Genomic DNA, 21,174 nt, shown 5'->3' on the forward strand with positions numbered 1-21,174 from the left:
CCCAGCCTGCTCTTCCCTTTTGACTGACAGCTCCACCAAGGCAGGGCCTCTGTGGCTGCACAAGCCAAAGGTGACCTGGATGGCAGGGAGGCCCGTGTACCTCTGCTCTGCTCTGCACTGTGCTTGTGTGGCAGGGAGCAGCTGGGTGGATAGGGAGATGCTGCCCAACCCTCCCACGCATGTGCCCTGGTCCCATCCTCCATGGTTTTACCTGGGCTCGATGCAGCCGCTTAAGCTCCTCCTGCTTGGCCTGTCTCCGAGCTGCCTTCTGCACACGCCGGGTCAGCTTGGCATTCAGTTCCTCCTCTGTGTAGGTTCTTGGCTGGAGAGAACAAGAGAAATTTCCTCAGTCAGGTGCACGGAGGCCTGGGACAGGGGTGGGCAGCAGCCAGCAGGGGACTGGAGAGGTCTGTCCCCCATGTCGGAGCTGGTACTCGGGCAGACAGGACAAGCTGTCCTCTGTACAGTGCTAGCAGGACAGGGGTGCTGATAGGCAGAAGGCATGAGGTCTGCAGAGTCCCCAGCCTGCAGCAGCCCTCAGTGCCACAGGCACACCTAAGATCCACAGAGTGAGACATTTCCCCACCTCTGCACAGGGACAGGAGGCTGAGTGGGGACCGACTGTTAGGCAGTTAAAACAATAAAGGGACACACACTCCTTTATCATTGAGATCACCTGCTTCCCAAATAAGGATGTCTGGTCTTTTTAAAACTTTGTGGGAGTAAAAACATTGGTAGGCTGTTTCACCAAGCCTCCTGCTTCTAGGAGGCTTACAGGGGAAGCAAAGAGAGAAATCGGGATCCTTTTATTTTCCTGTTTGGCATCAAAGGCCACTTTCTTCAGAAGAGCAGTATCCATGAGAGTCTTCCAAGAAATGACACCCAAGTAGAGAGAACAGGGATGTTTCTCTTTTAAGTCAAGTACAGTCTGAAGAAGGAATTGTGGAGGTGAACCTGGACCGACTCTGGGGTCTACAGAGGCAGCCGCTGGCCGCTGGAAAGAAGAGAGGTTGTGGCCTGGCCAGGGCTGTTGCGCCTAGCGCCATCGAGAACAGAGGAGGCAATGGCCCAATCCAGTGCAAGTCCACGGACTGGACAGCCACAGCCCCCTGCCTACGTGGGTGCCAAGGGCTCAAGGGAGCATCAGATGCTTTGAACAAACCGTGGGCAACCAGAGGGGTAAAGGTTAGGGATTTGCCTTTATTCATAAGACCCTCTTTATTGCCTCTAAGAAAATGAAACAAGGAGACTACATGAAAGACTTTTTTTTGAGAGAGGGTCTCATTGTCACCCAGGCTGGGGTGCAATGATGCGATCATGGCTCACTGCAGCTTCAAACTCTTGGACTCAAGTGACCCTCCTGCCTCAGCCTCCCGAGTAGTCAGGACTATAGGCGTGTGCCACCTCGCCTGGACAATTAAATCAATTTTTTTTTGTAGAGACGGGATCTCGTTATATTGCCCAAGCTAGTCTCAAACTCCTGGGCTTAAGTGATTCTCCCACTTCAGCCTCCCAAAATGCTGGGATTACAGGTGTGAGCCACCATACCTGGCCAACAAGAAAACTTTCATAGACTTCAAAGAAGACAAACATGACTTGGGGTCTATACTCATAACCTTCACTCGAAGAGCTCAAATGACAGAGGGTCCCCTCAACAGGCAGTCCCTAAGGGTCATCAGTGGTGTTTCAGTGCTGCACCTTGCTGATCAGAGCTGAGGGCTGCTGAACTGCCCCTCTCTGGGGTGCCCAGCCCCACAGTGGCAGCTCTGTCCCAACCCGAGGAACCTGGAGCAAAATGACCACATGCATTCCAGCCGGTGAGGAGCAGGTGTCTCATCCTTCCCGCTCATGACGTGGCTAACGGAAGTACTGCTGCCAGTGTGTGCCACAGCCCCATGCACGCACAAACACAGTTAGTGAGGATGTGGCTGGAGGGCCAGGGCCGGCGCCGGGTGGTTAATCACAGACATGCATGCAACGGTGACCAGCTGACGGGAACGAGACACTACCTTTGATGCACATGATCTCCTGAATGCCAAGGCGTGTGGTACATAAATCGACTTTTAAGCGGATGGCATCAGAAAACAAAACAGAATAGTAATAATAATAATGATTAACAAATTAAAAATTAAGAACACAGAAATGGAGCAAAATAAGTTAGAAGTTGAAAACAAACACACAAGACTTAAAACACGAGATTATTTTTCACAAAGTCACACAGTACTGCCTAGGTAGGAATCTGGGTGTGAAGATCCTAGTGGCGGCGTCTGAGTGGACCCGGTTTTGAGTACGGCCGGGGTTCACTCTTTTACTGGGAAGAAACAGCTTGTTCCTCGCCACCCCCAAAACTCGCCTCATCTCAGTGTCCCTTGTGTAAAGTTAAAGCCATTAAAATATGTGATTCTAGATGCTTTTCTCCTTGGGTGACCATGTGCTTGTGGAAATTCAACCCACTTCTTCCTGCTGAATGCTCCGGGGGAGTGGAAATGGGGGGCGGGAGGAAAGGGGGTCCTGCTCTCAGAGACAGACAGACGCAGCAAAACTGGGAAGGAAACCGACCATCTCTCCCGCAAGGCCCTCCGCTGGCAGTGTCCCTGTGTGCCACCCAGCTGCCATTTCTTGATTGTGCCCGGTAAAGGGAATTGAACTAGCATCAGTAACTGCTGTTCACCAAAAGCACGTCAGACAGCAGCAGGAGCCTCTTCTCATTCCATCACACCTTGCGCAGAGCCGCTGTGAGGGTCACGGTGAGTCACATCTGCTCTTGTGGTCTCACCAGCCACATTAAACGGCTGAAAGGCACTAAGGAAACCAGGGTGTGTGGTGGCACACAAGACAGGGAAGTCCTGAGACTTCCAGGCCAGCTGCAACCCCAGCTGCGCTCCCTGCTGCTCTGTTCATCCCATCTGTGGGGTGGCCTTGTGCGGAGCTGTGCTTCCCAAGCCTGTAGGCGAGGGAAGAATAAATTTGCCTCCTTTGACTTTGAGCACCTGTGTCCCGCCTGCCTCAGGGGGACCCACCTCTCCCACACATCAGAGCAAGAAAATGTTGTTATGAGAACAAGCCGGTTCAGAAAAAGAGAGAGACAGATGATTTCCCGAAGCGGCTTGCAAAAAGCCCACAGGAACTATGGACCACACCCTAAGGAACAGCACTAACATCTTCACCTATGGCTGATGTCAACAGTAATGGGGGGCAGTGGCTGCCTTCCCACAATCTACCCGTTTTCCGGGCTGGGAGGGGCGAAGTCACCACCCGTCCCTGTGTGCCTGAGATGGTGGCCAGCCACAGGAGCCGACGTTCTGCTGTGAATCTGGATGCGGGGTGGCAGGGTGCCCAGGCCACACCCTGGTGGGCCGCAGGGCTCAAGAGGCAGCTGTGTTGCTTGTATTTAAAGTCAAATGGGAGCAATTGGAAAAGAGGTAAACGCAAGTTCTCTCTTGTAGGTCGGGCTACAGGTGACTTTTTAAAAGTCTGAATTATCCTAAATTTTCTATAACAAACATTTTAAATAAAAAATAAGTATTTTGACTGGTTTAAAAGTTTCTAACAAAACAAAACCCAGGCTCTTGTTTCACAGATGCTGTGAGGCGGGAGGAGGCGTCTGTGCTGCTGGAGTGGCTCCGGGATCCTGGTCTGGCAGAAGTGGCTTCCTCCTTCCGAGGCGGGTCAAACCCCATCCTCACTTCAGAGCCCCTGTTCCCCACACTTATTTTGAAAGGCTTAAGCCCACAGGAAAGTTGAAAGAGGAAGACAATGAACATCCAGATGCCTCTCACCCGTGTCTGCCAAAGGTTACCATTTTGCCACATGCTTCATCTATATGTCATCTTTTATATGACCTTTTGTAATGAATCATTGGTAGACACCACGATGCTTCGTCCCTAAACATTTTAGGATGGACTTCCTAAGAACTCAGACGTTTTCCTATATAACTTTCCTACATAAAAGTACATCAACAGTGCCTTTATCACTTGCAAGGAACTTAACAATTTGATAACATTACACATTTATACTATCATCCAGTCCTCAGCTGAATTTAATTGTTCCCAAAATGTCCTTTATGGCTGTTTTTGTTTGGTTTGTTTTCCTCTTTAGCATCCGTGTCTTGAAAAGGCACAGCACCCAGCTCTCGCTCAAGCTGACTCCACACCATGCGGAAGTCAGGTCGGCTGCCTGTGGCTCGGCTGTCTCCCATGTCATCTGTCTCCTAGGTTGGCCGTCCCCTAGGTCATCCATCCCCTAGCTCGACCGTCTCCTCGGTCCTCAGCCGTCCTCTAGGTCGGCTATCCACTAGCCTGTCTGTCCCCCAGGCTTGGCTTTGGCTTTAGTATTCCGTATGTGACCTCTAGCAAATGGCTTTGCCTCTGTGGGTGCCCCTGGAGCGTGAGGCCTTAGAGGCCACCCTCTGGCTCTAGGGTTCTATGATTGGTGTCCATGGCTTGTTCCTGGGGTCCTGTTCCTGTTCCTCCCTTGCTCCTCGTATCTGCTGGGCCCTGGGGAGGCTCACCAAGTAGCAGCCTTGGCACAGCCAACCCAGGCAGTAGGTGCTTCACAGATGGAAAAGCAGTGGGCACACTGCCCACCACAGCAACGTGAGGGAGGTGGGTGGCCAAGCTGACACAATAGGTTGAATGTCCACACTGTCACCACTGAGGCAGTGACCTTGGGACCACATTCTCCATTCTTTGCTGATCCCCTAAAGCAGCACCTGTCACCAGTATTGGGATGTGTTTAGGGACCCACATAGAAACCCAGGGGAATTCTCAGCTCAGCCCCAGCGCAACTGGGAAAGCTTGACAGGGAGCCTTGACGAAGGCACACTCTCCTGGTCCCTGAGAAGGTGCAGATCCCAACCCTAACTCAGTTGCTTGCCTGGTTGGGGCACAAGGAAGCCTGGCTCTGTAGAGGGTGGAGCAGGAGGAGAGGCCTGGCTCTCTAGAGTCTTCTAGGAGAGGGGCCAAAGAGCTGGAAAGGCCAAGGGAAACGAATGCACCAGGGAGGGGATGAGAAATAAAGCATCCGGTTTGCTGAGTTATTTAAAGAGGAACTGGGTCAGGCTGCAGGAGCCATCTTCACCGAATGGGCACATGACGGGCTCAGGCGCACCATGGCCCACCCTGACTGGGCTATTGGATGGCAGGAGAGGGCAGACTCAAGTCCAAGCCCCAGAAGCCTTGCAATGAAGGCATGCTACGTTCTGGGGAAGCTTTTCACGCAAAAGGGAGGCAGGAAGCAGGAGACAGCCGGGCTGCCCCCAGCCAGGAGGAGGAGCACAAGCCCCAGGGCTGGACAGTGGAGGTGGGGTGACGTGATGCTCCGCAGAGCTCCGCCCACCCTGTATGCTGACAGGTGCCTGTTAGAGTGTGCTGATTCCTCTCCCTCCCCCTTCACTGGATCCACCCAAAGTCGTGGGCTCTGGAAAGTGAGGGGCTGAGTCAGACCTAGCAGCCCTGCAGGTCAGTTCCCGGACCAGTCCTTTAAGACGACAAACCCTCCCTAACTATCAAACCCACCAAACGGGCAGGACCAGGCACAATGCTCAGTGCCTGAGGTCCCAGCTCCTGCCAGCAGCCCTGGACTGCGCAGTGTTCTCCAGGCCCTGGGGCTGGCGGGCTGCTCCCTGCGGGATCACCTATGAAGAAGCAGACAATGCCAGGCTGCCTCCTCCAGGGAAGGGGAGCGTGACGCAGCAATGGCTCCAGTCTTCTCTTCTTGACAAGAAATCAGGAGCCCTTGCTGTGGATGCCAATGGCCCCAGCTCCCAGGTAGAAAGCCCAGCATGACCGCCTCAGTGCATAGGGCTGGGTCAGCAGTCAGCTGGCTATGCGCCACTAGCTGTCCATCCCTGGCTTCAGGTTTGCTTTCCCTCTCCTCTACCCTACCAAAGCCCAATAGTGAACAGACAGGGCCCCAGGCCCTGTGAAGCCCCCCTGCCTGACTACCCACCTCTCGCCGGGACTTCTGTGAGGACTTCTCAAGGACATCGTCGCTGGAGAGGTCTGAGTCCTCGGAGAAGCTCAGCTGGCGCCGGAGCTGCAGCTCTGTGGAGAGAGGGAGGCCACGTGAGGATGACGCCAGACAGCAGGCGTGGCTCTCTCCCGCTTCTACGCTCCCATGTACAGCCGAGGAGGCCGGGTGGGGGCTGGATTCATTTTAGTTTAAGGGATCCATCCCCCATCCTGGGGAGCCAGGAGCTGGGACACCAACCTTTGCCTGGGCAGGGCAGAGCTGACGCCAAGCGGGTGGCACCTGGGCCTGCCCAGCCCCTCCTGGTAGCACTGCCCTCTGCCCTGTGCATGAGTGACCCCTCCGGGTCGTCTGACTTTAGGAAGGGCACAAACCTCCAGTCTTCCTGGTCCGGTTTCAAGCTGGCTTTGAGAATTCTGTTACTAAGCTGGCTATGCCCTGTGAACCCATGGTTCGGTCCCTTCTCCAGGTCAGCACGGCTCCTGAGAACCCTCAGGGAGCAGCGTGTGAGTATGGATCCTGAGAGCCCCAGTGACCTGAACCCCTCCCGCACCCCTCCCGCTCCGCCTGCATGCGGACCCGGCTGCTGACGCACCTGCCCTTACGACGGGAAGCGCCCTGTGCTTGCCGGAGTCCACCGTGGCCCCGCTGGAGGGGGTGCTGGGGCAGGACTTGTCGTCGGCCTTCTTCTTCTTGTCCTTCTTGTACCCGGAGAAGACGGACTTCCACAGGGACTTGGGTTTGGTGGCGGCTTCCTCCGGGAGGTTGGAACTGGGCTTCTCCGGGGGCCGGCCCTCGCCTTTGGACTTCTTCTCCTTCTTGTTTCTGCGTGGGGAGAAGAGTGACGACCTTTTCTTGCTCTTCCCGCTGGAGCCCTCGGATGAAGTGAAAGAGCCATCTGGGCCCCCCGAGTCCGACGGCGGGGAGAGGACCTCCTCGCTGGTGGCTTCATGCTTCAGGGTGGGCTCCTCGGAGCCCCTGAGAGTGGGGCGTGTGGGGGAGTCGGGCCGGCGCTCCTTGCCCTGGGAGGGTGCTGAGGACGCCTTGCGGGGCCTGGGGGCGCCTGAGGCCAGCTCCATCTGCTGCATCCTGCTCAGCTGCCTGGCCATGGCATCCCGCAGCGCCTGGCTCTTCACGGACTTCTCCCTGGCTCGCATGCGCTCCTCGGCCAACTCCTTGGCTTCCGCGGAGACCAAGGGCAGCCCCCTCTTCTGTGGCTGCAGCGTCCCCTCCAGAGCAGGCAGCCTCCCGTTCTCCTTGGCCAGGGGCGGGTGGGGAGGCTTCTCGGGGCGCGGCCAGCAGGACGGGGGCGTGAAGAATTTCTCCTGCAGGCTTGAGTCCTCAGTCTTGTCGTCGTAGGTGTCCTCCACGTCGTCAGCGAAGGGGATCTCCTCCACGCTCTCCACAAAAGACTTCCGCACCTCCTCTCTGGCGGGCTGAGCAGGCTCCCGGGGGGGCCGCATCCAGGTGACGGGCAAGGGCGGCGGGACCACCGAGGCAGTAGGCTCGGCCTCCCTGAGCTTCCTCCGCAAACTGGCGGGCTCCTCGCCCGGGGGCGGTGGCGGGGGCGGGCTGGAGGGGGGCGTGAGCATGGCGGAGTCCGAGGTGTTGAAGCTCTGGCTGCCCAGTGTCTTCATGTTGGAGGAGCTCCCGTGCAGGCCCAGGCCAGAGCTGCTGGACAGCTCCCTGCGCTCCTCCTGGGCGCTGCGTAGCTCTCTGTCGGACGGGGACCGGGGGGTTGGCAGGGACAACGGCTCGCCCTCCGGCTTTGGCAGGCCCAGCCTTTTGGGGACGGACAGAGGCTTGAGAAGGTGGAGTCCCTCATCCTGGGGGGACTTTTCAACGGAATAGGATTTGAGGGACACTGGCCTGAAGGCAGGCGTGGGGAAGCTGGGCTCGGGCCCCTTGCTGCGGTCCACAGGTGTGAGCCCGAGACTGCGGCGGATCTCCGCACTCTTCATCCAGAACTCCTCCACCAGGTCGCTCCGTCTGAGGGCCTCGTCCACAGCAAGGGGGCTGCCCAGCCTGTCCTTGGTGTCACTTTGGCTTTGGACAGGGAGAGGGGCCAGTGGGGTGGATGTTTTGGCCGGGGCAGGCTGGAAGCGTATGGGGGACTGGGTAGGGGACGGGACAGTGGCCTCGGTGGAAGGCTGGGGCTGGGAGCAGATGGGGAGTGGGCTGGGTGGGGGCGTGGAGGCTGCCACGGGTGGCCGGGGCTGCGGGCTCCCTGGTGAGACAGGAGTCCTAGCTTCTGGCAGGGCCACTGGCTGAGATCGGATGGGAGAGTGCACAGCTTTCAGATCCGAGGGGGCATCAGCTTTGGGCTTCTCTTTGGGGAGCAAAGGCTCAGGGAAAAGGCGCTCCTCCAGTGATTTCTCCTGGGTGGCGGCAGGGACAGGTGGGAGTTGGGGGCCCTACAGGGAAGGAAGACAGAAGCCGCTGAGAAGGTGCGGGCTTTCACGGCCAGCAGCATCCTCGGGGAGCTTTCTCACTCAAAGTGCCTGCACCTGCGCCCGCTGCAGGACTTCCCCGTCCTTCCAGCTGTTATTAGAACAGCTCCAGGAGAACCCTTTCCACTGTCTGCTCCAGGTGTTCAGTGTTTAGAACCTTAGAACCACTCTGCTTAGTTTGGACAACCTGGGTTTTCAGGATTTGGTTCATCTCAAATACATCCTATATTCTTTGTCCACTCACAGGAACACTGGCCAAAAGAACATGCATGAATGCAGTTCTCACCCTCCAGGAGGCCCCAGAGTGCCAAGATCCCTGATGTACATACAGAGGGGCCAGGACTGTAAGAAGACTTACCATAGCTATTTATCCCGGTGCATTATGATCAAATTGTCCTCCCCAGGAAGCTCAAAGATGTGCAGAGATTCCTGCACCAGCCCTTATATCACCCCATCCAAGAGTCTCAAACAAAGCCTCCCCATTTCATAGACGGCTGAGCGCAGTGGCTCATGCCTGTAATCCCAGCACTTTGGGAGGCCGAGGTGGGCAGATCACGAGGTCAGGAGATCGAGGTCATCCTGGCTAACACGGTGAAACCCCATCTCTACTAAAAATACAAAAACAAAATTAGCCAGGTGTGGTGGTGGGTGCCTATAGTCCCAGCTACTTGGGAGGCTGAGGCAGAAGAATGGCGAGAACCCGGGAGGTGGAGCTTGCAGTGAGCCAAGATCGCGCCACTGCACCCTAGCCTGGGCGACAGAGCGAGACTCCATCTCAAAAAAAAAAAAAAAAAAAAAAAAAAAATCCAATCAGTGAACAGGCTAGGCGCAGTGGCTCATGCTGTAATCCCAGCACTTTGGGAGGCTGAGGCAGGAGGATCGCTTGAGCCCAGGAGTTGGAGGTTGCAGTGAGCCATGATCATGCCACTGCACTGTTGCACATGCCAGCCTGGGCAACAGAGTGAGATCCTGTCTCAAAAAAAAAAAAAAAATCACTGAATAGTTCCATGCTTCCTAGAATCCCAAAGACTGTATCAAGCAGATACAGGCCTTGTATTCCAACTTTCTCCCTGATCTGGCCTGCAGACAGTATTTCCCAAACCATGTTCCACAGGACCTGCTGTCACAGTTGGCTTCGCTGCATTCCCCATGTGGTTCATACACCACAGGCTGTCTGCATGGATGTTGTAAATTTCTTATTTTTGGAGATGGAGTCTCGCTCTGTCGCCCAGGCTGGAGTGCAGTGGCGCGATCTCGGCTCACTGCAAGCTCCACCTCCTGGGTTCACGCCATTCTCCTGCCTCAGCCTCCCGAGTAGCTGGGACTACAGGAGCCCGCCACCATGCCCGGCTAATTTTTTGTATTGTTAGTAGAGACGGGGTATCACTGTGTTAACCAGGATGGTCTCGATCTCCTGACCTCGTGATCCACCCGCCTTGGCCTCCCAAAGTGCTGAGATTACAGGCGTGAGCCACTGCGCCTGGCCAGATGTTGTAAATTTCAACAGTTATACATTTATTTTAACATAATGTTAAAAATGCATTTGTCATATCAAACCAATCATCCCATCAATATTATTGCTTTAATTTAAGCAAATTTATTTTTAATAAAATATCAAATGTTTTATACCACTTATCAAAAAAACTATAATTATTTATTTTTAATATATTATAAATTTATAAAAAATAAATTTGTTCTAACAAATTTAAATAAACTTATTTATAATTTATAAACAATTTTAATACACCTGTTTATTATACATTTATTAAATATAATAAATTATTTATTTTTAGGCTGGGCACGGTGGCTCACGCCTGTAATCCCAGCACTTTGGGAGGCCGAGGTGGGCAGATCACGAGGTCAGGAGATCGAGACCATCCTGGTTAACACGGTGAAACCCTGTCTCTACTAAAAATACAAAAAATTAGCCAGGCGTGGTGGCGGGTGCCTGTAGTCCCAGCTACTTGGGAGGCTGAGGCAGGAGAATGGCGTGAACCTGGGAGGCGGAGTTTGCAGTGAGCCGAGATCGCACCATTGCACTCCAGCCTGGGTGATAAAGCGAGACTCCGTCTCAAAAAAACAAACAAACAAACAAATTATTTATTTTTAATAAATTTGTTTAAATTAAACATATGGTGTGTGGTATGTGGACCTAACACAGTGACACGGGGTAGACGACTCAGGTTTGGGATCAGAGTGGGGCAGAGTTAGTAGGTGCCACCCAGACGGCCTCATCCCCAAGAGTACTGAGCTAGAACTCCAAGGCCACTCCTGTTATCAACAGCTCCACTTAATACAAGGAGGATGATAGTTTTCAGTCTTCCTCAGAATGAGGAGGCCAGCAGGCTATGTTAGCCCCAGTCTTGGCGGGACCCACACCATGGGCCCTGAAACAGAGAAGTTAATATGTGTCCTTGGGGTCCCATTAGTTCTCTGTACCCCATAGCGAGCCCCAAACCCTTACCTCTGTTGAGGGGCTGTGGACTGGAGTGAACAGAAGAGCTGATTCCTGGGGAGACCGGATGGGGCTGGTGGCTTGGGAGGGACCTGAAAAGAATGAACACAGGGACTTACAAGAGGAAGCCCCCCATGTGCCAGGAGGGCACCTCTATCAGCCAGCCCCAGAGGATGGAGGGGAGGGTGGAGGGCGAGTCGCTGAGTCTGCTCCCAGTTCTTCTGGAAAGCACAGGTTCTCTCAGAGGCCAGGGTCCTGGAGCCGCCTTCCCAGGGCTGCCCGGCACTCTCTGCAGGTGCTCCTGTCAACACCAGGTCAGAGCGTGGGCTTCCTCCACGTGCAGGCTCTGCACACAGAGCTTCAGGACAAACTTTCTACCTTCTCCCACACCCAAACTATGCAAGGAAAGGGCCTTTGGCCAAAGCAACTGCAGCAGCCTGTGGCACAGGGAGGGCGGACAGAGGAGGAAAAGGCAGGGAGCTGCCCGCACCTCAGAGGCCGGCGTGCACCATGGCTCTGCTCTGAAGCTCCTGGCCCCTGAGCCACTCTTGTGTGCACATGGCCCTCATAGGAATTCTGAAGTTGTTTCTCCCATCAACGACAGGCTCACCTCTCTCTTGGTGCTTCGGTGAGGTGGGCAGCTTCTCCTCATCTTCCGATACCCTCCGCTCCGGCTCTGCTTCCCCCTCAGCTGGGCGTGGCAAATGCAGCTCTCTGTCAGCATCCGACGGGCTGTCAGACCAGTGCTGATCTGGCAGAGGGAAGGGGTAGAAGCGGGTGCACACCCTAAGTGAGGCCAACTACTCTTCCACCTGAGAGCAGCCGCGCCACTTGCTCATTTGCAACACAACTGCTCAGGTGCAGGCCAGGAGGCCCTTCTTATGCAGGGAGAGACCTGCCTACCAGACCACCCACGCTCCTGAGGGGCCCGGCCAAGAGCACCCTCCTGCCTTTGCAACGCAGGGCCGCGTCAAAGCCTGTGGGGCTCTGTTTCTTTTAAAATACAGCAACAGTCACACATGATGGGCTATGACAGAGAAAGACAGGGTGTGCCTGTGGAGGGCAGGCCTGGCCTCACAGGCCCACTTCTATGCACCTCCTCCTCTCAGTAGCCCTGACTGCCACCCCAACTCCACAGCTGAGGCCTGCGCCCCCTCACAAGCTTGGGTTCTTCTCATTCTTCCCAGCCTCGTCCCTGACCCCCTCAGCCCCCCACAATCAGACTGCGATGCAGAACACATCTCCAGGTATCTAGCTTTGGGAGCCAGTCAGCAGAATTAAAGGCCTTATATAAAGCCACAGGTTGGCTCAGGCACCCAGCTGCAGCTGGAGGACTGCAGGCCAAGTCGCCTGGTGCTCGTGGGTAGGTGGCGGTTGGGTGGAATGAGATGCATTCCAGCCAAGAAGGAACCAGGAGGCCCAATGGCGGCCTCACTGAGCTTGATTTTGCTGGAAAGCATATTGCCTTCATCTTCCCTGAGCTCCCACCACAGGGCGGGGAGGGCGGACCCCTACCATCATCCAGCTCAGCACCAGTGTCCCCTGGGTCCCCATCCTCTGCTGCCTCCCCTTCTATCTCGGCTGGTTCCGAGTCCACATCTTCCTCTAGGTCATTCTCATCCAATGGGGCTGCAAAGCAGAAAGGTTCAAAGGAAGGAAGAAAAGGAGGACAGACAGGCTGCATCTTCATGGGGGCGAGAGGTACTGCCTTTCTCAGGGCGGTGCCATGCAGGCCCCAGGAGAGGGGAGATGCTGCCAGGCCCAGGGGGCTCTCTACACGTAGCATGGGTGCTGGGGGGGCCCGGGGCACCCAAACACAGGAGGCGGGCAGTTCTCCACACACAGCATGGGTGCTGGGGGGGCCTGGGGCCCCCAAACACAGGAGGTGGGCATTTCTCAATGCTAGGGGCCAAGTGGGAAGAGAAGAGCGGCTGAAGGTGGGGGCATTGTTCCTCTTCCCCCAAAGGTTGCTGTAGGAACCTCAGTTGGAGGAGGGTGGAAGGCGAAATGCTGCTTCTCTGGGCCTCGGCCCAGCAGCATCTGCCAAAGCCTGGCCGTGTGCTGACTGCCTCACACACCATGGGTCATTCAACCCTCATAATGCAGGCTGAGCATCCTGAATCCAAAAATCCAAGATCCAAAATGCTCCAAAATCTGAAATTTTCTGAGCACTGACAAGAGGCCAAGTGGAAAATTCCACAGCAGACCTCATGTGGTGACAGTTACACCCAAAATTTTGTTTCATGCATAAAATTATTAAAAATATTATATAAAATTATCTTTAGGCTACGTGTACAAGGTGTATATGACACATAAATACATTTCGTGTTTCGACTCGTGTCCCATCCCCAAGATCTCTCATTATGTATATGCAGAGATTACAACATCTGAAAAAAATTCGAAATCCAAAACACCTCTGGTCTCAAACATTTTGGGTAAGAAACACTCAGCCTGCAATATAATTAGAGGGACTGTTTCTTTAGCGAGAAGGCCGAGGTCCAGTCAGCTGAGGGGTTGTCCACAGCGCCGCATGCAGGGGCACCAGATGAGCTTCCCTTGCGATAATTTAGAGCAATACTAATACTTTGGGAGGGCATTGGGGGCTGAAGGTATGTAAAGTTCATCCTCTGGACTCCAAGTGGCCCTTCAGGGCTACAAAATGAGGCAAAGCCCTCGACAACTTCCCCTCCCCAGGAGCCGACCCCTAAGCACGCACACAGCCTGTCCCCACCTCCCACACTCCAAACTTGCACCAGCAGGAAGAGGGCGGCACGCTCTGCTCTGAGGACACTGTGAGACCTGCACCACCTGAGACCCACAGGACCACTGGCCGGGGGTCTGCGGGCTCTCCTAGGGTTCAAGCCCAGCCACCCTCAAATTACCCCTAAGGGTTTCAATTTCAGGAGAAAGGAGTTATGCTCTGCTGTCCACATACAAGAGTCTGCACGGATCAAAGCCCAGGCTGGGGAGTGGGGAACTGACGGCGCCCGGTTAGGTGGATTTCTTAAAAAGCTGTGTGGAAATGGGAGGGCGCAGCCTCGGAAGTAACATCTTCTCTTCCCAGGCCAGGCACTTAGAAGATGCTGGTAACGTTTTATCTCTTGACCAGGGTGGCAGTTATATGATTTTTTGTTTCGCTAATAATTCCTTAAGCTTATGTTTATCTTTTATGCACAGTTTGTAAGATGACGGTTCAAATCTAGTGTCTGAAGAACTGTATGAAACAGGTTTGGAAGGAAACAGACGGCCCACGTCACAGGGAGAGATGGGCGGGTTCCCAGACTAGCTGACAGTTAGGGCCATGAGCCTCCCTGAGATACCAGAGCGGCCCACGGAGCTGGCCGTGCCAAATGTTATCCTACAGCAACGGCACCTGCTGGGGGAAGCAGGGGGGAGATGCCTCAAGTATTTCTATTGGTTAAAACCTCGGTGTGAGAACATTGCTTTTGGCCACTCAAGGAAGACAGTTCATCAAACACCAGGGAGTGGGACTTCTGAGGCAAAGACAAAAGAATTCATGGCTGCACTACACCAATTCTGAAAAGCAGGAACAAAAGCTCCGTGTGGAACAGAACCTGGCCCATCCCATGGAGAGGGCCACTGTGCCTGACAGATTTGTTGGGGTGAATCTGGGTGCCCAGGGATCAAGATGGCAACTCTACACTCTTGCTGGCGAGGGAACCGGAGGCTAGCACCAAGGAGACCCACACAGGCCTCCCAGCCGGGCACAGCCCAGGGCACCCTGGGTTAGCCTGATCCCGCCCTGGTGCCTTGGTCGTTCACACGGCTCTTTCTACTAAGAAATGCCTGTGGTAGAGTCAGGCGGGTGAGAAGTCTACACTCCTTGGCAGTACCTTGAAAGGAACAATCGTCACATAGATAAAAAAAATAAACAGGTGAGAAATATCAACGCAGCAGCAGCAGTGTTGAAAGAGACACAGCTTGAGGGGTGGATCTGGGGGTGAAATTCAGGTTAAGACGGAGAGCAGGGTGCTAGAAGCTGCCACGCAGGTTGATGAGCCACACGCTATGAAAGCCAGGAGCCACTGACCCGCTCAGCTCTTGGTTTCCTTCAGTCTCCAGCTGGGAGGCTCTTGCCCCACCGCCCTAGGGACCCACACTACCTAGAAGAGGAGCCGGCCGTCTCTGCGCAAAGAGCAGTGGCCCTCCCCTGCGGCTGTGTGCGCCTGTTTCTCCCACTGCCGGGAGGACACAGGGAGAGGCTGCTGAAGCCCCACGAGCTCCCATGTCCGCATCCCAGAAGTGACCACTAGGACAGTGGTGCTGTTGGGGGTAACACTGCCCTTCCTCCGGCAGTGTCTGACAACTCATGGAGGGATTTTTGGTGTCTTCATGGGTGGTGGAGGCTGCACGGACATTCCAAGGGCGGAGGCCGAGAATGTTAAACCTTCTGCGAGGGAAAAAGCTGTCCTGCCCCAAATGCCAGGAGCCCCTCGGTGAGAAGCACACACTTCCAGAAACATGTAGGAAGGACAACTCAGGCTGCTCAACGATCTCTTGTACTTGAAGAGACGCCTGCAGCTCGGGCTGGATTTGGCTGGTGTCACCCCTGGTCACACCCAGCCTGTCCCCACCTTCTGCTGAATGGCACCCGCCCATCCTCTGCTCTTCCTTCTCCACCGTCATCCTCCCATAAACCCCCTGGTTTTGACGGCCTCCTTCTCTGACAGCTTGGTAGGCTTGTGGAATATCTTCTGATTCCTCCCCTTTCACACTCAATCGGTATCCACCTCATTCTCAGCACACTTTAAAACTCTCAGTGCCAAAAACGTTCCTTTGGCTCTGGACTTTTTACCCGACTCTATCAATAAAAACCTGCCCTGTGTCTGTCCTGCCTGCCCTCACGTTTCCCTCTGAGCTGCCCTGAAGGAGGGGGTGTGCGTCTGATCCATGCAAGGGCGGGCTGTCTGGCAAGGCATGCAGGTGCCCCCACCCGCCTCCGCCGCCCTGGCATGCACTTGCAGCAGGCCCAGGAGTCTAGTGTTAAGGTACCAGCAGAGCCGCCTAGAGAGAGGTTATGGTGAGTGGGGAGAGAGTGAACATCACCAGACTACCTCCGGAGACCGTCTCCAGCCAGGCCTGCACTGCCGCGCGGCGTATGGAGGGAAGGTCGGGCACTGAATTTAAAACAGACGACAAATACAAAGTTACACAGCAATATGCGTTCCCAATGAGGAGAGCCAAGGTCATCCTTAAAACCCGAAACAGAAAGAAACTGAGAAGGCGTTCAGGACAGAGGCCTGTCCGGCACCAACAACGGGTGCCAGCCCTGTTGTTAACCTGTGTGACAGAGAATCAGGATGAGAAGAGAAGAGGGAAAACCTAAGGTAGGGCTGCCGCAGGCCCAGGGCTGCAGAGCGGTCCCCAGCTCACAGGCCAGCCCAGTGCTGCAGGTGCTCATGGTGCCGCCACAAGCCGGAAACGGAGGTTGGTCTTGCCTATAGGTGAAGATTTGGGGCCAGGGAGGAACAAACGTCTTATTAGATGCTGTTTCATGATGGCAGGAAATGCCCCTTTTGTATGCTCAGAGCCTGGCAGGGGGTGTGGCCTGTGACCGGCGCTGAATGAAAATGTGCACACACAGGAGTGACAGCAGAGGTGACACCAAGGGTGGGTATTTGGAAGATGGCATGCTGGGGAAGATGGCACAGTGGCCACCATGTCCCTCAGCAGTCTCCACGGTTCTTCTCTTATTGCTATTCCTTTATTAAAAAAAGCCAGAATAAGGTGCATCTTCATCCCACTGTGTGACATAGACCGTCCCACCTAAAGCCTGGGGCTGGAGACGGTGCTACTGTGGAGGCCTCGCAGATAGAAATCTCTTCCCAAGACTTCATTTCACTTCCAAACATGCCCCTCCTGCCCCCTTCCTGCCAACACATATTCATGTCCAGTCACACTCTGAGGAAAGTACCAGAACGTTTTACAAAGTGAGGAAAGAGCAGCGGTGACCAGAAACATGAGAGAAAGACAGAAAATTCTTGGTTTACCCGAGACCAGGTTCATTTTACCATTTTGCATCAATGGAGAAAGAGTCCACAACCTCTTAATCCACAGAGAACTTTACATATCCTCAGGTGAAAAGTACAGGTGTCACAACTGACAGCAGCAAAGCGTGATGCGCCTGGCTCCCGTGTGTGACCTCTCGGGCGGCTCTGCCCTGACAGAAAGGCCCCCTGTGGTGACAGAGGCAGCAGCCGGGTGGTGCTCGGGGCACGCTGTGGCCTGGGGCTGGGAGTGTTTACCTCTGGAAGCAGAGGACTCAGAGGCCGGCGCCATCCTCTCTTCCTCCTCTCTCTCACGGATATGAGTCCAGTGCACGTCAGCCTGGATCTCCAGAGGATCCGCTGCGTGCATGACCTGCTGGAGCCTCTGGTTCCCAGCTAGTGTCCCAGGGTCAAGGGGTGGAGAAATGAGGTGGGGGAGGAGGGGATGAAATAGCATGGGAAAGGAAACAGAAAGAGAAGTTACAGCATTGGCCAGGGTCAGTATGAATCAGAAAGAAGTAAAAATCAAGAACATGTATGCACACGTATACACACACACAGACGCACGGACACGCAGACACACACGCACGGTCCTTCTGCTCATTCAGTGTGACTCGGTCATTTCCGCCATATGTGTACCATTAAATTCAGTGAAGAGAATCACACATTCCTTTCTGAGGCTCCTTTCATCCTAAGCTGCATTCAGCGGGCCCATGCACCAAGATGGAAAAAGAGCAGATTCCAGCCTGCTTCTGCAGGCCCAGCCCCAAGGGGTCACAAGGACCTGCTTTGTCCCTAGCACAGTGTGAGACCCCAGGAATGCACTATCCTGCCTCTCTGCTGGTCACACAGCAAGGTGCCCACCACCACTCGCCCAGCTGATGGCCAGGTGACGAGAGAGGTGGGAAGAGATTGTGTCATTCTGCCGCCAGCCGGCCAGCTCACACAGGACAGAGATAGACTTTGCTGGCACTTTGGTTTGCATCTTCTGCAGCTGGAGCTGCTGCTGGAGAGAAAAAGTCCCCGTCCCTTAGTGGGCCTCATGATGCATGCTGGGTCCGAGGCAAGGACACGGATCCCAGCGGAGGGTAGAGTCAGGGGAGGCGATGGCTGGGAGGGAAGCAGAGCTCTTTCATGTACATTTCCAAACCCTTGGAAGTTCACAGGCGAGAACGAGACCAACAGCTCTCTGAGGTCAAAGCCCTCACCTGAGAACTCCATGTGGTGCCCTGCTTATCACCTCTGGAAACAAGGCCTGGTTTCTCAGCTACACGGAAACTCACCAGTGGCCCCTCCGGATCCCTGCCTGTGGGATCCCTGCCTGTGGGATCCCTGTACTTAGTGCTTGGACCGTGCCACACAGTTGGGTTAAGATAAAGGGACAGCTAGCAACTGGGAAGGGAAGGTGGCTGTTCAGGCAATAAGAGCAGGTGTCACCCGATCTGAAGGATTCGTGCTCCTGCCAGGAGCCAGCTTCCAACTGGGAATGGGTGACATGCCTCCTCTGAGTCTAACCAGACAATCTGGCCTTGGCTTCAGTCACTATGACAGCCTCTTCAAGCAACAGGGAATGTGAAATGGGCAGAAAGGACCAGCAAGACCACCCAAGTGTGATGCTGGCCCTGTGCTCTGCCGTATGTGGGGTATCAGCCCGTTGTCGGAGCTGCTAGTCTCTCTAGATTTGTTGCTGGCCCTGCAAGCTGTATGTGGGGTATTAGCCCCTTGGAGTTGCTGGTCTCTACAGATGTTGCTGGTCTCTATAGATTTGTGGACTTTTTCTGAGGCCAATTTACGTTTTTTTTTTTGAGACAAAGTGTCGCTCTTGTTGCCCAGGCTAGAGTGCAATGGTACGATCTCGGCTCACTGCAACCTCTGCCTCCCAGGTTCAAGCAATTCTCCTGCCTCAGCCTCCCAAGTATCTGGGATTACAGGCATGTGCGACCATGCCCGACTAATTTTTTGTATTTTTTGGTAGAGATGGGGTTTCTCTGTGTTGGTCAGACTGGTCTCAAACTCCCGATCTCAGGTGATCCACACTCCTCGGCCTCCCAAAGTGCTAGGATTACAGGCATGAGCCACCGCACCCGGCCATTAATTTGCCTTTCTTTACGGTGCTGGGTGGGACTGAGTCACAGCAGAGTCACCTAACAGCCTGGATGTCACAGGACTGAAGAAGGTAGGTCAAAGAGTGCAGGGCCTCTCTCTACCTTCTCAGCAACAAAGAGAAGAGAGGCACTCTTCTCTCAGAGTCCTGCTGTGCTTCCTGCTAATACATGCAGCCTTGGGGACTTATCGACAGCACAAGCCAGCATTTCCTCCTTTCTCAGAGAGACATTAAAGGCACCTGCGCTGGTGATACGTTTCCTGCATCAGAGAAGCAGTCAAGTCTTGGATGGAGATGAGCTTGCAGCAAAACATATGGGGCATAGATGGGGCCGTATTCCATGAGGCCACTTCTGGAGCCTTCTCCAACTTCCTCCAGAACCTCTTCTGACTCACATGCTAATTTGCGCCTGACTGTCTGGGCAGGCTGGGACCACGGAGAGTAGCCCAGCGAGATGTGTGCAGAGCCCATCAGCACAGTTCCATAAAACACAGACCTTTGTCTGTGAGACATACTCTTGGAGGCAAATTTTGGATGGCTGCCAGGGAGCTGGGGTAGAAGGTGGGCACGGGGCAAAGTGGGTACCTTTAAATGTCCTCAAATCTTCTTCCTGTGGGAGGTACCTGGCGCCACTGGCCTTGCAGTTCTGTGTCCCGGGGCAGTACTCCCCTTCTACGGCAGGGGGAGCCAGAAACCCACACAGCATCAGGAATCCCACAGCGGGATCAGGCAGGGAGGGAAGGGAAGGGAGCAGTGGTGTCCAGCCACTGCCTGCACAGGCACCGTCGGCTGCCCGACACACACCTGGGCTAGGGACACAGGCTCCGGTCCAGGACTCTCGGAGTTTGGCTGAATTTGTCAGTATGTGTTTGTGTAGTTAAAGCTCTTTTCCTACAGGTTTGGTCTTGACGTTAGGACTAAGTCCAGGAAATTAAGTCTGCGTGAAGGAAAGTGGGCTCAACTCTCCTGAAAAGGGAACGCGCTTCGACCCTAAGCTGTGCCGGGGCTCAAAGCTGCCGAGTGATCATCAGATGGAGATGACGACGTCTGGAACGGTGCAAACAAAACACCGTGCCCTGGACCAGCTGTGCGTGCTCACTCCGCTGGCTAGCAGAGGCCACGCCAGCACCTGGCTCCACAGACACAGCGGCATGGAGGGACAGCCCAGATTCACAGACCCTATTTCTCCTACGGCGGACTGGGTGGGAGTGCGCGTCACTAAGGGCCGCCTGTGGGTCCTGCCCAGCCTCTGCCTCCGGAGGGAAGAGTAGAGAACTGGGAGAGCAGCTCCTTAGGGAGCCCGAGGAAGTCCCTGACCCCGACTGCTCAGGAGGACGCCTAAGGGTGCAGTTCCTTCTGGCCCAACCCACCTCACCGGGGCCAACATCCCGGAGCTGCACAGCTCCCGGGGGACTGGATCAGGAACATGAGCCCTGTCAGGGAAGGGCTCAGGCCTGTGTGCCAGAGAAAACAGACCCCCGGATGGGACTGGGCAGCAAGCACACAGGTGCCAGGAGAAGCAGAGATGAGCACAGTGCCAGCTCTGTGGGGCCTGGGGTCACTGAGAACTCAACCACTCCTCTGACCGCTGCAGGGAGTCACTGGTGCTCAGAAATTAAAGGTCATGTCCTTCCTGCTCACTTCCACATCTATCTTTCGGGGACTCAGATCTCCACCCGCCCTGGCTCCGTCTTCACCACCCCCCAGACTTCCACGCTGCTGGAGCAGAGAAAGAATGGCCTTCTCTCCTGCACAGGCCCAGCAAGTCCCTCCTCATCACTTGAGGCCACACACAGCCAGAGATGGGCGGAATTGAAAAATCTCAAGTCCAAGGCAAGAGACTATTTCAGAACCTGCCAGAGCGGCTGGCCCCTGAGCCTGAGTCTCCCTTCAGGACACTGTCCCCAGAACGCTGCCCTGCGTGCCATCAACTGAGCCCCGTCCAGTGGGCACTAAGCTCATAGCCACCTCCGAAACCCCAGACTAGGATCAGGGAATCCTCTAGAAAGCTAAATTCCCTTTCTTTATTAAAATAATTTTTTCAACTGAAACTACAAGGCAAAGTCCTTGGACTGGCTCTCTGCCTTCCACTTCCAATTTCTAAACCAACGTGCACAAGGGACATTATTTCCACTGCCAACCGCCTGCTCAACACCACAGTGTCCTCCCCCCTGCCCCCCATGTCTA

General features: G+C 54.8%; 1 protein-coding gene across 12 annotated transcripts in view; it reads right to left on the reverse strand.

Moving 5' to 3' along the window:
- MICAL3 (microtubule associated monooxygenase, calponin and LIM domain containing 3) overlaps positions 1-21,174 on the reverse strand; it is a 225,285-nt gene that overhangs the window by 21,724 nt on the left and 182,387 nt on the right. For 8 of the 12 annotated variants that reach the window (XM_032753933.2, XM_032753937.2, XM_032753942.2 and 5 more), the window contains 8 exons: positions 17,142-17,279; positions 15,951-16,013; positions 12,391-12,504; positions 11,486-11,626; positions 10,885-10,967; positions 6,566-8,384; positions 5,950-6,044; positions 212-322 (listed from right to left, as the gene is read on the reverse strand). In XM_032753933.2, coding sequence (XP_032609824.1) covers positions 212-322; positions 5,950-6,044; positions 6,566-8,384; positions 10,885-10,967; positions 11,486-11,626; positions 12,391-12,504; positions 15,951-16,013; positions 17,142-17,279 — 2,564 coding nt within the window. The remainder of the gene's footprint in view (positions 1-211; positions 323-5,949; positions 6,045-6,565; positions 8,385-10,884; positions 10,968-11,485; positions 11,627-12,390; positions 12,505-15,950; positions 16,014-17,141; positions 17,280-21,174) is intronic. The other 4 variants (XM_032140059.2, XM_032753940.2, XM_032753938.2 and 1 more) reach the window with 2 other exon arrangements.

The sequence above is a fragment of the Hylobates moloch genome, unplaced genomic scaffold (genome assembly GCF_009828535.3).
Source record: "Hylobates moloch isolate HMO894 unplaced genomic scaffold, HMol_V3 SCAFFOLD_19, whole genome shotgun sequence".
Taxonomy (NCBI): Eukaryota; Metazoa; Chordata; class Mammalia; order Primates; family Hylobatidae; genus Hylobates; species Hylobates moloch.